This window comes from Trachinotus anak, unplaced genomic scaffold, assembly GCF_046630095.1.
Source record: "Trachinotus anak isolate AG129_WGS33_773 ecotype Australia unplaced genomic scaffold, CSIRO_AGI_Tana_v1 ptg000003l, whole genome shotgun sequence".
Taxonomy (NCBI): Eukaryota; Metazoa; Chordata; class Actinopteri; order Carangiformes; family Carangidae; genus Trachinotus; species Trachinotus anak.
Window position 1 is genome coordinate 16,234,466 of NW_027273854.1, and position 16,050 is coordinate 16,250,515.

The 16,050-nt window shown below is 41.4% G+C and overlaps 2 protein-coding genes across 4 annotated transcripts in view; one reads left to right on the forward strand and one right to left on the reverse strand.

The window, feature by feature from the left end:
- Nucleotides 1-16,050, forward strand: part of cacna1ha (calcium channel, voltage-dependent, T type, alpha 1H subunit a) — a 115,936-nt gene that overhangs the window by 17,709 nt on the left and 82,177 nt on the right. The gene's annotated exons all lie outside the window — the stretch shown is intronic.
- On the reverse strand, nt 4,882-10,977 carry LOC139618304 (uncharacterized). Its single transcript, XM_071474130.1, has 2 exons — nt 6,429-10,977; nt 4,882-6,320 (listed from the first exon to the last, which is right to left on the reverse strand). Exons 1-2 carry the CDS (start codon nt 7,189-7,191, stop codon nt 6,115-6,117), a joined length of 969 nt encoding a protein of 322 aa, XP_071330231.1. The 5' UTR covers nt 7,192-10,977; the 3' UTR covers nt 4,882-6,114.

A 16,050-nucleotide genomic window follows, 5' to 3' on the forward strand; every position in this document is an offset into this window, starting at 1 on the left:
TGTGTATGCCCAATAGCACTGTGTTAGGATTTCCAATGGTGTGTGTGTGTCTGTGTGTCTGTGTGTCTGTGTGTGCGTGTGTGCGTGTGTGCGTGTGTGTGTGTGTGTGTATGCCACTGCGCACTGCAGGCAGAGGAGTGCTAACATGAGTGTGTGTGACAGACCTCCCACGCACTGAGCTCTGATCTGGTTTGTTCCGGTTGGCGGCCTCGTGTCGGCATGGCAATGGACGCTGGACAGGCCCTTTCCTTGCTGAGCGCCAGGCGCAGAGACTAACGAGACGCTGTGCTAACGAACAGATCAGAGAGTGGTGAACTGAGTGGCAATGTGTGTGTGTGTGTGTGTGTGTGTGTGTGTGTGTGTGTGTGTGTGTGGGTATGTGTGGGTATGTGCGAGAGAGGAGGATGTGTGCCGGTGCTGGTATGTGTGTCTGCGAGGAGCGTCATCTGCCAGCCCAGCCATGACAGAGAAACTGAAGTCCATATTGGCCTGTTGTCCTCCACTAGATCAGCTGCTGATGCAGAGAAAAAAAAAATCTTTAAAAGCTCGATCTGTAACTGGAAAGTAAACAAAATGGAGACCCAGCATAATATCTCATCCTCAGTCTCTTGAAACGCACACCCATCTTTATTAAAAGACTTCGTGATACGCCCAGCAGGGATGTTAAGGGCATTGAAATCAATTAGAGAGAATCAGTGCTTGCAGCCTAGGAGATGATTAGAGGGAAACCATGTCAAAAATATCAAAAGATACAGTTTTTTATCCTGAATCGATCACTCAAAGAGAGTTTTGTCTGTTTGCCCCGAGCTACAGATCAGCACCCTTTCAGCTGATGGAGATTCAGGTCTCCAATTATATGGTTATAAACTTGTGTTCTTGGGCAACAACATTCATGTGTAATGAAATCTCTAGTTAATGCCAGACTCATTAACCTCCCAAAATATTAAGCTGTTGGCTACATATAGCTGATAAGTCAAGAAATCAGTTCATGTTTTCCTGAATTTACTCTGATAATTGTCCTGGTGCTAGTTTTGATTTTTTACAGCAAAATTAAAATCTACCAACTCATGTGTATCTTTTGTTATGACAGGAGCAGATACAGGAAATAATGGAAACAATAAAAGTATTTAAATAAAATCAATAAACAATTGTTAACACTAGACATTAGACGTTGTGTAACTGCAGCAGTGAGTCCAGCTGCAATAAGCCCTGAGGGGAACTGCTGCACTGCTTAAAACAAGCTAAACTATGTTGCACAGTACTCAAGTGAGTTTGTAACATTATTTAAGTTTGTAATGCTTTAATTTGGTGGGAGAAATCAAAAGCTTTCGTCAGTGTCAGGCGTTAGAGGGCTGGTGATTCATATCAAACTTGCAAAAGCACCAGTAGAAAACCTCGGGTCTTTCTTTCTGGGCCACTGCTCATCTGCTCTGCCTGTTGCGCCTCTGTGTCTGTGTCAGTACCTGATTATTTCTGAGTTATTCTCTAATGCGGCTCATCATTTTCACTGATTATACATGATGGTTTCGGTTCTGCCACTCACTTCCACTTTGGATCTGGTTCTTGAATTTAACTTGTTAAGCTCAGAGGCCAGTGAATCTGTTATCAAAGCCCTTATCTCTGCTCCGTCTTTTTAATGAGCAAATTGAAAGGTAGAGAACACTGAGGTATCACTGTTCATGTTTTTTTCTGCTCTGCTCTGACCATGACCTCTGCTGGTTAAAATCACAGACGCAGCAGATTATATGGGTGACAGCAGATACCGTCATTGACCTTAGTCTCAGTCTCAGCTTCAGCATCGGCATATAAACGGGATCTGCTGTATTAAAAGGACTAGAAGCCATTTCAACTTACTTTCATATTTCTTTTGTTTTTGCAAAAAAGGCCAAGCAATAGTGAACCAGGACACTCTTTTGATATATTTTTGGGAAGAAGGCACTGCACTCTCCATATAGTAAAATAACACAAAAATGGGACAGAGGGGAAAAACCCCTGCCAAAGCAGGTTTACCATTACAGGATTATACTATAGGATAGGATATTCTATAAGGATTCAAAAGGGTTTAGATTTGATAAACTGTTATCGAACCTCCTCCCTGCTGATGCAGTGGTCTGCACCGACAATGAACACCAGCTGTAAATAACTTAAATACCAAAATAAAACTTGGAACACTATCTTAGAATTAATTAGAATTAGAAATTCTCCATATTAGTTAGACATCTTTCCCTCTTCCTACATTAGGGATGTTACACTTGGGGACCTTGAGTATCATAATTTAAGCTTGAAAACAGTCTTAATGTCTGATTCCCCCATAAAATATAGATGTATCTGCAACCTTCCCGCACAGTAAGGAGTGCAATCTGTTTCATAAAACCAGATGTTCAGACTGCAGTTGACTAATAAATAGGCAATAAATGGCTATATCAGATTTAACAGTTTATAATAACAACTAAATATGTCTGGTATCCTGGAAGCACCAACCTCCTGTATGTGTGTGTGTTTTTTGTTCCTGACTGAGCAGAACATGATGTTTGTGCGACCTTGCATATTATTTCCTAATTTGGTATCTGACATGGTGAGCTATGCTGTGTATGTGTGTGTGTGTGTGTGTGTGACAGAAATTGTGTGTACATCCTTACAAGCAAGTAATGTTTTTCTGAATGATTACCATCAGGTGGAGTGGATCCTGCGGATGTGTGTGCGCTAACACATTTCAGAGTGTTATTGTTTAGAGGCAATCCAGCTTCCTGTGTAATAGCAGAGAGAAATGTGAAGCAACATTCAAGCATGAAGCCATTTGAGAGTGGGAGAAGGACTCAGCCGTGACGGTACCAGCAGGGAGGAGAGAAAAACGAGTCACACAATATGAGTTTTACTTTTAACACAAAGGCCTGTAAAATGAGCAGTGATGTAACTTCAGTATGCTGGAATTTTGTGCTCGTAGAAAAATGACCTCCACCTCAAAATGTGTCTGCCTGTGTTCAAGCATTTGATACTAACCCATTGAGATGGATAAAACAATGTTATCCGTGGGAGGAGGGATGTGGCATTAACAGCTCAGCGTGGATAGCTGCTAATTTTACACTCATCCTAGCCCACCTAGCTTTGTGTCTGTACTCGTTTGAAGTGCACACTTATCTGAAGAGGAAACTGTCATCCAGGGCTTGGACTGGAAGAAGGGATGTAAGGATGGACTGAGACAGATGCATGCAGGGACAGATAGTCTTTTTAAACAAAAGTTATCTAGGAAATGTGGTCAGGGTCTATGGAAATGTTATTTTTCTGGCATGACTTTTTTTTCATATCAATGATTTCTACTCATGCATTTCTCATACAGGGAAGAAAAGTAGCTTGGTATGCACTAGACACGCTATAGTCGCACATCAGAGTCTTTGGTCACAATTAACACTGTTGAGTTGGAGGTTAACGTATCCATATCAACCTCTATACGAGTCAAATTAATGTCTGTTTTTCGGTTTAAAACATTGAGCTAAGGAACATATTTGCACTTGAGAACATGTCAAGAAATTGGACTGTATTATGTGAGTGTTGAAGCCAGGGTAAAGTGCCCAGCTGACCTCAGCTAACACGTTTTAAATGCAAAGTTAGCATCTAAATCACACTGAAAGTAGCATGATCCCTCAAGGGACGACACTATCAGTTAGTTGGTAGGTCCATCCCTTTGGTCCACATTAAAATGTCTCAGTGACCATTGGATGAATTGTCAATACAAAGGATTTGACAAAGGAGGAATGACTTTAAATCTAGCCCCATCATCATTTCCATTTTTCATTTGTCAATACTTTGGTTTATGACCAAAAACCTGCTGACATCCCCATTAGCCTCAGCTTTACTTTGTGCTGATGTTATCGTTTCACTCAAAGCACTGCTCACAGATCTGCTAGCATGGCTATAGGCTCTTTTTCCAGCATCATTCATGCTGAAGCCATAGAAGTGCTGCAGCGGCAGCCTTTGAAATGTATTTAGAATAAGTTTAACATTTTCAACACCACGTCATACAGTGTCAGATATCAAGAGAAAGCAAGAGGAGGAGGAGATGCAGAAGAGAAGATCTATAGTCTCTAATGATGGTACAAGTGATGTGTTGTCCATATTCCTATAAGAGGAGAAAAGACACATTGTCAGGAGAGGTTGAATCACCTGCTGTACCCTGTGTGAGTCAGACCCTCCTGGAAATGAGCAGACATCACAAAACCCAGGATTATTCCCCTGGGAAGGCTTTTAAAGGACCACCAGATACAAAGTGCACTTGTTACAGTCACGTTTCCTCCCATGGAAACCTCTTCACTCAAGTGACCAATCACATGCAGTTCTTATAATAATGATCTTAAAATAGAAAGTAACGGGAACAAGAGTTACATAACAAATTGTCGCCTGTCACACAGTTGTAAAAAGTTAATGAAATTAGATTTGCATCTCCCAGTGGGCATTTAACTTTGATCGAGGTGGTTAAATGAGGCATTTCTTATTCTAATTGGGCTGTAATTCGGATTATTAATGGAGTTACAGGCCCCATGTAAACACGGCAAAAAGATGATGCACAGCAAAGGAGAGAATGATAAATGTGAAAAAGGGAGGGCAATAGAGAGGAAAGTAAGAAGAGAGAACTTCAAACATTACAGAACTACAAAGTAAACAGCACATAGATGATGAAAAGGAAATGGAAGGAGAAGAAACAGAATAGAAAAGAGGTGACGGAGAAAATAGGAGGAAAGATATAACAAAAAAGCAGGAAGAAAAGAGGCCAGTGGAAAGAAGCAATGGAAGTCAAGTGAATGACAAGACTAAACTAGTGAGCATTTTGGCTTTTACTAGTTAACTAGTGCAGAAAATTGTAGGTCACTAGTTAATTAGTGAGGTGAATAAGTGCTACTAGTTAACATGTCAGAGCTTCAGCAGCTCACTAGAGTTACTAGTTCAGTCCAGAGGGCCACTAACGAGTCAAATAGCTAGTTTGGATTTTGGTGCTAGTAATGTGGTGCCTGATGTCACTAGTAAGGATTGTTGGAACTAGTTAAACGAAACTGCCTCTAATTGCTGAAAAAGAGTGACTAGTAAGAGTTTAGTAAAACAAAATGCCCAACTAGTGCAACCAAATGTCCAACCTGTGCTGACAAAGGAGGAAACTGATTTCTGATATTTCCATACACGTCAGCTAGTGGCACGACAAGAAAGGTCAGAGGGTCATTAAGATCCATCCAACAGCTGTTAAGACCGTGTTTAGTCTGGACCAAAGTGGCTAACATCACCATCAATAAAACCACACCACGATCATGGCTATAGATTTAAATGGTCCTCGATTTGGTCAAGGGAGCACAATGACTTGTATTGGACTCAAAACGCAAATCTAAAGGCTTGGACTTGACTTGGGATTTCAGTGACTTGAGTGACTTCAGTGACTTGAGGCTTTGCTGTGACTTACAGAATAACTTCGACCCTGCTCTGTGACACACTGGAGGCCAGTGCTGACGCCTGTCGGTCACTGTACAACCTGCATAACTTGAAATGTTTGAATTTTACCTTCCTTACAGAGAAGCCTGCTTCCAGTTCCACATGTCAAAGGCAACACAGTTGAGTAAATGTGAACTGTTCTCAGTGGTGATAGGACACTTACAAATGACCTCACTTCAGCCTCTTTCCTCTTACCTTGGATTATCCTGCTCTATTGAAGAAGATTTTTCCTCTTTTTCTAAATAATGTTTTCACAGTCAGCATCTGTGATGTTGTTTTATCAGCACACAGTGTAAGTCATATAATACAGGACATAACCATCACTTTGGTGTAGTTACCCACATCTTAGCTATTTAATAACACGTGCAGTTGTAATGTTTTCAATGTAATAAAGTTTGATTTAATATCAAAAATTACATAGAAAATATAAAAGCCAAATATAAAAACATTAACATAAACAATAACAACATACATTTTCTTCAGACCATACTCTAGGGGGGATGGGGTGGTGGGGTGTGGGGGTGTTGGAGGGAAGGGTAGAGAGAGGGAAGGGAGGTGGGGGTGTTGGAGAGGGGAGGGGGGTTAAAGGGAAGGGTAGAGAGAGGAAAGGGGGTTGGGGTGTTGGAGAGGGGGGAGAGATATTCAGAAGAAGGATTTTTTGAGGATGCTGTTCCTGGACAAGCAGTAACCATTGGCCTGCTCGTACAAGTGGCTCCTGTTCTTTCCATACAGATCTTTGAGTCTGCAGGCCTCTCTCTTCCTCTCCATGTCATCCTGTTTCTTTACAAACAGTCCCGACTTCAGCCTCTTCTGCAGCCAGTGCAGGGCCCTGGAGGACTTTGATGTAGCTGTTAATTCATAGGGGAAAGAAAAGGTGATGAGAATATTAAAAGATGCAGCATTAGATAAGTAGAAAAATGCTATTTGAAACAAATGGATACAAATGAGTTACATACTCTCAGACTTGAGGCTTGTTCTTTCAGCAGTGGGCTGGTGGGTGCAGTCAGTTGGGTGGATCTCCTCTTGAACAGTCACGCTGTGTGTTTCCTGTTCTCCAACCCAATTGTTAATCAGAGTCTTTCTTTTACTCTGCTCCTCGCTCCTCACCTCAGAGGTCAGGCTCTTTAAGCTGGTTTCAGCCTCCTGAGCCTCCTCGCGCCTCCTCTGCTGCTCCTTCTTCAGATCACTCAGAGTGAATCTGGGTCTTGTGATGGGCTCCTCCTTTACCATCATCACTTTTTTCCATCGAAGCCTCTCGTTTTTAAGTTCCTCCAGTTTTTGTTTTTCATCATTTGCTCCCCTCTTTGCCTCCTCTCTCTGGTTGGCCTCCTGCCTCCTCCTCTCCTCCTCAACTGTTTCTCTCAGCCTCTTCATTCTTTCAATTTCTTTGTCTCTCTCTTCCTTTTCTCTCCTGCATCTCTCAAGCTCTTGCTGAGCAGCTCTTGTCCTTCGCTCCATCTCTATTTCTCTCAGCTCTCTGAACATTTTTTCTCGGAGATGCCTCATTCTCTCCTCAGGTGTCAGGTTGCTGATGCTCTCAATAATCTCCATTTCAGCGTGGAGTTGACTCTGGTTCCTTACCATGTTGCTCTTGTTCACTTGTACAGGTGTGCTCACTCTGTGTCTGTGTCTTGCAACGGTGTTTGGTAAAGTGGTGCCAACAGAGAGGAGAACAATACAATAAGAACAGTGTTGGAACCTTGGAACAGTTCCATCCATTATTACGATGCTTTTATTTCATCACGCTTCTGCTTCTGGAATGATCAGTGTGTTAGTGCAGATCTCCAGTAAGCAAATGTGTAATATGCTTCAGCCACTGTAAAAGCACTTTTAAAAAGTACCCCACTAATGTAGCATTGCAACTCACAGCTCTAGTTGTTGGATTGTTTCTAAGAAATTCTATAAATATCCTGTTTTTAGCCACGCTAGCAACATGGTCCTACTGGTGGAATAGTAATGTTGGTTGGAGGGGCAGTAAGTTGTTTTCAGTCAGTCATGTCAGTCCACCACTTCAGACTGAAACAGTTGGACAAATATTCAATTGCTGTAAGATTTTGTGAAAACATTTATAGTCCCATGAAGATGTATCCCGTGGACTTTGGTGATCTCCTGCCTGTTCATCTAGTACATCAACAGGTTGACATTATTGATTTACATTGAAATGTCCCAACTGCTACGGAACACATTGTTATAAAAATCCCTTCATGCTCCTGTGGCGCCATCATCACATCAGATTTTCCATTTGTCTAATAGTGTCGCTTATGACTAAATACCTGCAAAACTAACACAAAAACTGTATTCATTAGTTACTGGCCGATGTCAGCACGCTAACACACTGAACTACAGAGAAACTATGGAGAACACAGTAAACATAATACCTTAATACACTGTCATTGTGTGGCCACCAAATTTAAGAAGAAATCTCACACAACAGAACACCATGTTTGATGTACCATATGTGTACAGCTGAGTAGTTTATGTCTCTCCACAAGATAACAGTCCATCTTGGCATAAGCTGAAAATACAGCTGCAACTACTATGAAAGCAAAAACGAAACATTTCAGCTATCTTGCCATCATGGAGTGAATGAAGGTGTTTTATGTTTTTTCATTTGATAGACTTGAGCTGAAGCTCACTGCCCCTCACTGCCCCAATGAGAGTGACTACAAACTCTCAGTGTAACACAATACGGTCCAACATCACCACAAACTGTAACCCCACAAATGTTCATTAAGTTGAATTAACACATCTCCAGAACAGTTTCAACAAAACAACTTCACAAAGTTAACAAAATTGTATTAGGTCACATTAGTTTGTCTCAGTGAAGCTAGTAAACTGGTAATTTTTCATCTAATACACAATTTAAGCCACATCCAAATGCTTACTTGTTATCATAATAACATTACAGTTGTTCCTTGAGATAACCAGACAGTTATTAAAGCCGTAAGCAGCAATGAGTGAGTCCTCACACCTTTCTGCACATCAGGGTGTGTGGCAGTTATTGTGTCATTACTGTAGAGCCACAGGGCTGTGATCCTTAATCCTTAATAATATTTGGATTCTGAATGAAGGAGCAGATTGTTGTGTTTTACAAATGGACCATACACACCAGAGGAGGCTGGTCCACAGAGGCAGAGGAGGTTGCTCCTCCTCCATTTTTGAAAGGCAACAGGGAGGTGAGAATACATAGAGGAGTAATTGGTTGAAATAAACCATTATTAAATCTCAGTATCATATACTTTTTTTTTTTCTTTCCATTATTGAAATTCTGATTTCAGCTCCTCGTGTCACACAACAGTCAACACAACAGTTAGCTTATTGTAGCAGCCACAAGGAACTAAAGCTAACGGTGAGAACGGATCTGGACTGGAGGGTGTGGCAGCAGCAGGCCTCACTGCCTCAGCTGCCCAGAACAGTAATAATAGTAATAATAATAATCCTTAAGCCTTTTAACCACTCGGTGCATTCAGCTATGATATATACTAGAAAATAGTACTAGAAAAAAAAAAAAAACAGTTTCTGTGTGTGTGTGTGTGTGTGTGTGTGTGTGTGTGTGTGTGTGTGTGTGTGTGTGTGTCTCAGCTGTGATTTACTAACAAATAGTGCAACGCATACTTTTTTGGGTGGTTTGGGAACACGTAGGATTTTGTATGTGTGTTTTATTTATTACAGTGGCTGTGCGTTCTTGTTTGTGTGTGTGTGTGTGTGTGCCTGTGTGTGTGTGTGTACTTGTACTTGTACTTGCTACATAGTAAGGACCAAAAAAAGTATTTTACTAACAGAGTGAGGACATTTTGGGAAAGTGAGGACATTTTGGCCGGTCCTCACTTTTTGAGACACCTTCAAATCACATTTTGAGGGTTAAGACTTGGTTTTAGAGTTATGGTTAGAATTAGGTTTAGGTTAAGGTTAGGGTCAGGGTTGGGGTTAGGCACTCAGTTGTGATGGTTAGGGTAAGGGGCTAGGGAATGGATTATGTCAATGACTGTCCTCACAAAGATAGAAGTACAAATGTGTGTGTGTGTGTGTGTGTGTGTTCAGTTGCTGAGGTGATTTACAAAGCCTCTAGAAGTGAACAGCTTCTCCCGCTTGGTTTGATCAGCTGCTAATTGAATCAGAAAGAACAATGAGAGGGTCAGAGAGATTGTTCCTTGTTTTAAGGCCATCTGGAGCAATCCCTTGAGGGAGCACACACACATACACATGCACACTTCTTATACGGCCATGTGCTCACAGATAATATAGATGCCTTGAGTCATGCAGAAACATAAAAATGCCAAAAGCTAATGCAATGCACACACACACGCAAATGTGAGATCAGGGTACAGAGGGAGACAATAAGGGACTGGGAATAAAAGCAGAGGAGGACATGAGAAACAATAAACAATAGATAACTCCAGATAGACAGCTAATAGCTCCTTGACGCTCTTGTAGATAAAGCATGACATTGCAGAGCAGAATATAAAAACAGTCTGGGCTGTGGAGTTGTTCACACAGCAGATAACGTACAGTAAAAGCTTTGACTCTATCGCTTCAGGCCTTGGCCGTTTGTTTCCAGAGGACAGTGCTGCAGAACTAAAGCCTTTTGTTGTAATGACAAGCAGCGTTTGTATTTCTTATGTTTAAATATGTTTGTGGTCAAGAGATAAAAAGTGCCAGTTGTGTAGCAGCAGATGCTCTGCAGATTAAGATGTTTTTTCCTGTGTTTGCATCTTTCCACGTCTCCTCTGGTGAGAGCTTTGAGTTTGAAACATTTCAGTGAGGCACCATTTGCTCACCGAGGCCACTGTCTAGTCCTGATTTCGTCAAGTGGCTGGTTTCGGGTCAGGATTCAGTTCAGAACTTGTTGCATTCAGCTGTGGCTTATAGATGAAGGTGGGCGAAGAGTGAGTCATGCATGTCACTCAAAACGTGGCATGTCATGTGGCTGCACTGCATTCTGGTCTCTTAAGGCTGCTGTCAGTTCTCATCTGCTTCTTTTTCAGTGGATTTCTGTATGTTGAATCATCGAGTGTCATCAAAGCTGCAAGCTCAAGAGAGAAATCTTTTGCTATTTTTGTGGAGTGTTCTTAACCCCCAGTGATCTATATGTGGATCAATCATCAGAAACTCATGCTGTACAGCCAGATACTGTTCAAACCCACAGAACATTACTTTAAACTTTAGTTGAGAACCTAAAGTCGGGCAAGTTAGTATAGCGCATTTATCTGCAGTCTTTTTATTGTGCTGCCATCAGCATCGGATTGGATTTGAATATTTCACCCAGTATAAACATCACAGCTTCAGTGTAGAGCTGGAACAAGTTGATGCAGAATATTTAATGTACGATGCTCCCAGATAGTGTGGAAGAAGTTTTCTTTTGACCTCATGTCAGAGTTCAGCATCATCAGTCACAGATGACCACGCTGGAGATCATTATTTCTGTAAATGCGAGTGAAAATGTGAGAATCCAGCGTGTGCAGTGTGTGTGTGTGTGTGTGTGTGTGTGTGTGTGTGTGTGTGTGTGTGTGTGTGTGTGTGTGTGTGTGTTATAGAGAGAGAACAATGCTGATGAGGTTAATGGAATGACAGGCCCCTTGCAGCTCCTCTCATTAGGAGTAATGAGGGCCTCTGTAAGTCACTCCACACACACACACACACACACACACACACACACACACACACACACTACAGCAGAGAGGAAGTTGGCAGGGCAGAGAGTTGGAGTTGATGCTCTTCGATTTAAGAGAAATGGGGTCCATGATAAGAAGGAGGGGCTTCAGAAATACTGTCTGAGAGAAACATGGTGAGGAAAGAGAGTATTAGGGAGAGTCTGGAATAAGACAATATTTGTGGACTCATTTAAGAGTCTCCCGGGTGGCCTTTAAATCTGCCAGTTCAAACTGATATACTGTCAGTATAGGTTGTAAAGCTGGCTCTCCGTGCTGCTATCACTGCGTACCTACTGGTTTATTATCATGGCTGATAATTGGCCTTTTAATAAAAAATTGAATTTTGTCCACCCAGTGTCATCCTCCACTGATATAACGGCTACGATACACTTTGTATGATTGCATATTTACTTTAAGACTGCTCAATTTACAGTTTGTTCATGGAGAGTCCTTAATCAGAACGGACTGTAATGGACTATTTTGGTTTGATTCAATAATCATTGCCGTGTTTGTCTTCTCCTTCTTTGGTTCTGTCAAGAGTTCTTAGTTTATTTTATGATGTAATGGCTTTTTTAAAAATGCTTTAAGAAAGATGAATTATAAAAAAAATCTAATCTTTTTAGCATTAAACTAGCATCTGTTGGCAGCTAAAATTTTGTCTTTATGAGGTTTAGTTTTCACTTTTCTGAAGGTTCCCCGAACACATCAGTGACTGAGGATGCAAAGAAGAAGGATGCCAATAAAGTTTCCCAAAACAGAAACTTATCCAGCAGACGTATGCATGTTTGTGCATGTTTAATTCAATTTAGTGTACATTATATTACTGCTGACCATCTGCCAAAGCATGTTAGATGTTTGAACATAGTTGTATGTGGACACATTGCATTGCCATATAACAATTATATTTATTCTGAGACCCAAATTTAAGTTTGAGGTCCCTGTAAGTGGGTCTTCATACTGTACAGAAATGAAATGAAATGTGTGGCACCAGTAGTGTTAGCAAAAAGGTTCAGAACTGTGAAGTCCCACACTCTAATTTCCTAATAATTTCCTGGAGGCAAACTTAAGTGTAATTTCTCAGGATGGTTCCTGTAATTGACCATGTGTACTGGTCATATGTCTTGTTATATACAGAAAATGGAGACCGTTTTCAGTCAGCATACTTACAATTAGTTGTAACACAGAGCAATTTTTAGTCAGTACACAGCAAGCTGAACAAAAAAAGTTTCAAACTCATTTGTGGTAAAGGTGTAAATTACAAGCTTACATACAGTTCCAATAATGAGCGTACATTAGCTTTAACTTGCTCAGTGTTTTTCCAGTCATTATTTAATTTACCACTTCTTTAAAGGAAATTTCTTATAAACTAGACATAATTATATATATAGTTAATATAGTTACTTACTATGTGTACCACCACAGAACATTGTCTCTGTTTTCTCTACATATTTAGTGCCAAATTAAATACTTCTTTCTGTGTATAAGTGTTTAAGTTTCCTTTGAATTTTTTAAGAGATTAAAGGAACACAGATACACTGGAAACTGTAGCGTGCTGACAATTGTAAGAAGGAAACCTTGCACGATTAATAGATAATGTTCAAAAGCAGTCTTATGACCCTTTGGTGAATTTCATTTGGGGATTGATGACATGCACTGGCATGAATCTACTACTCGTAAGGTGAGGGGAGCACAGAACTACAGGGTCAGAGACCAACAGGGAGGAAAAGAAAAAAGGAGAGAGACGTGACAGAAATGAGGTGAAAGAGGGAAGGAGAGAAGTGGTGCAGGGAGTGAAGTCAGGTGAATTACATTAAGCATGAGTTGAGGTCAGGTGAGGAGGATGAGGGAGAGACACCAGAGAGAGAGAGTGGAGAAGTAATGGGTTTTGAAGGTTGAATGAACACCATCAGGAGAGAGTATCAATCTGTGCCTCATCTCTTTCTGACCATAAAATACATGCCTAGGGCCAACATGCGCACACACACACACACACACACACACACAGATCTGCTAATGTAGTGTGGAAGCAGCAGGCCATATCTGGTTCTTCTAGTGCTCAGTAACTCAGAGAGGAGAACATGCTGCCTTCCGTTATTCAATCAAACCCACATTGAACCTCTGCATACACACATCTCTCTCTGTCTGTCCCTCCATATATCTTCCCCTGATGCCCCCTCCCCACCTTCTTTCTCCTTAGCCCTTTTTAATGTATTCTCTCTCTTTATGGGAGAGGTCGCATATTGCTGTGACACCACCAGCTAAGTCGATGCCAAGTGTGTTACGTTCAAATCGTTCCCCAGCACTAGCAGCAATGCTCGTCCTAACTTTTAAAGTAATGGGCACAGGGATAATCTTTGGAGCCATAAAACACAGCGTGTCCTTTATTCACTCTGCAGGGTTAGACTGATCAACGCAGAGAGGGGAGGAGAGCGAGAGGGGACAGAAGGCAAAAAAGCAATACAGTTTATTCAGCTATAAGTGCCTGTGACAGAAGAAGAAGATAAATGTGACATTAAAACGCTTTTGCACTGTTACAGCTTTAAGCAAGCAGCTCTGTGTGTTTATGTTTGTGTGTGTTTGTGTGTGTGTGTGTGTGTGTGTGTGTGTGTGTGCGCGCACCTCTGAGCATGTGATTCAGGGGGGTTATGGCAAATGACTTCCTTAATCATTTTCATTGCAATGTTTCTTGTTTTTATTCAACTCTGCAGTGAATGCCACTCCTGTCAGGGGGTCTTTCTGTGTAAGTGTGTGTGTGTGTGTGTGTGTGTGTGTGTGTGTGTGTGTGTGTGTGTTCTGGTTTAACATAAAGAGGTACACACAGTGATGTGATGGGAGCTGATTTATCTCCAAGGCAGAGACAGGTCTGACCTTTAACTTCACTGGGACGAGAGGAGGAGGGAAGGAAATCATGAGGAGAGCAGGAGGGTGGAGAGAGGCAGCAGACAGTGAGAGGAAGGGAGAAGCACTCATTTCAGTCATTTGTGGTGTAAAATCTCTGTTGATGATAACTACGTAGTTCTCTGTCTTTTTATTCTGTGCAAACAGCTTTCTTTTTTACACAAGGGCACCATGATGATATTGATAATAGAAAGCAGCAAAATATAAATTTAATTCTATAAAAATGTCCAAACTTTTCTGGAATAAATATGAGGGGTGCCACTTTCATGAATCAAGGCACAAGTGCAGAAAACAGTCAGATACCTACATCCTTCAGATGGCTGTAAAAGGGAGTTAATCAGCTGAAAGAGAGAGCCGTAAAACTTGCAAGCTGCTGTGGATGACAGGAGCTGCTAACAGTTAATCTTCGAAACCTACCCTCCTGGCATCACCACTTTAATCTGAATCAAACATGATGAGAAAAGTACACAATGAAAACTTGAATATACAACGTAAACATAAAAACCATATTGGCCCAAATATAAGAGGATATATTTGGAAATTGCATTGTAAAAAGTGGTGGTGGTGTTAAACTCAATTCACAGATGAGGAACCAAAGACACACAAAAAAAAAAACTCTTAACTTGGTGGGCGCTTCCAGAAGCCTGCCAGGAAGTTGTGGGAGTATGTGAGTTTTGGACAAGCTACACGATTTACGCCTTTCAAGTATCTCAGAGAAGGTTTCCTAACAGTGCTTGTGTTAAAGTGCTTTGTATCTTTAAAAAAAAGTCAGCATGTGTTGGAAAAGAGGAATCGTAATAATAAATAGTCAAGTCGTCTGAATTTGGAGAGGTCTTTTTGTGGGCCTCCTCCAATTCAAGTGCCAGGGGTCGTGCATAATGCGCCGTCATCGCCAATTTACTGAACAGGGAAAGAAAAACGGCACCTGAGGAAAACTGCTACTCCTGCTTAAAAACACAACCTGAGATTTCACTGTTCCCTGAGCTGACTGGTTTCAGTAGAGGTTGAATAAAAGAGGCTAATTATGTGGATGATGAGTGTTTCCGTTTTTCGTCTGTGTGTGTTAGCGAGACCGAGTGAGTGTGTGTGAGGAGCAAAGTGAGTGTCTGTGTGTATAAAGGCTTTAGGCTAATCCTGTTGTATTCAACTGGATCAAAGTTGGTTTTTAAGCTCTATTTGTAAAAAGTGTGATCCAGCTAATGGACTAACGTCTCCACACACACTCTGCAACTGGAAACACACACACACACACACACACACACACACACACACACACCTTCACCTAACAGCTCTTGAAAATGTTTGTTTACACTGTATTTATGTGTGTGTATTTGTGTGTTTTTTGTGCTTGAATGTATTCCCATATGACCGAAAACCACCAGCCTGTGGTTGGAGTGGGGCGGTTGTATACTGACATGCTCCACTGTACACACCGCCAATAATCTCTCTCTTAATACACACAGCAAACACACAAGCACGCACACACACGTACAGCAGGAGGCTGTCAAGTAGGGCCGTAGTGTTCTGTTCAGTCTCCTCAAGCATGTGACAGCTCCCAGACAGGAGGAGAGAGATAAGGGTGGATAGGGGAAGGCAGACGGTGGAGAGCTATAGTGGATGGAGAGAAAGGTTGAAAGAGAGTAGGATGAAAGAGAAAAGAGATGGGGGGGGTGTTTATATCTATATAGGGTGCACTGTGCAGGATTTCTTTCCTCTTACAGACTGAAACACATGCATTGTAGTGGAACAGCTTTCCAATGATACCCATCCATATTTGTGGCTTTAGCCTGACAGACAGTTTGTTCATTTTTCTAATAGTGCCATAAATTGAGGGATTTTTGAATAAAAGTGGCTACAATTCCTCCACTGGTAAGGAACCAAGTTAAGGAATGGAAAAAAAAAACAAAAGGGTTCCTGGTAATGCCATCTTAAAGCTACACTTGCAGTCTTGTGTCTCTAATATAAGGAGAAAGGGCAAGTTGTGAAGGTCAGTTTGAGGAATTTCAGGCTGCAGGAGAGAGCCATCACT

Coding starts and splice junctions, on each gene's coding strand:
- LOC139618304 (XM_071474130.1), bottom strand. CDS start 7,191: ATGGATGGAACTGTTCCAAGGTTCCAACACTGTTCTTATTGTATTGTT. Junction 6,321..6,428: donor AACAAGCCTCAAGTCTGAGA/GTATGTAACTCA, acceptor ATGAATTAACAG/CTACATCAAAGTCCTCCAGG.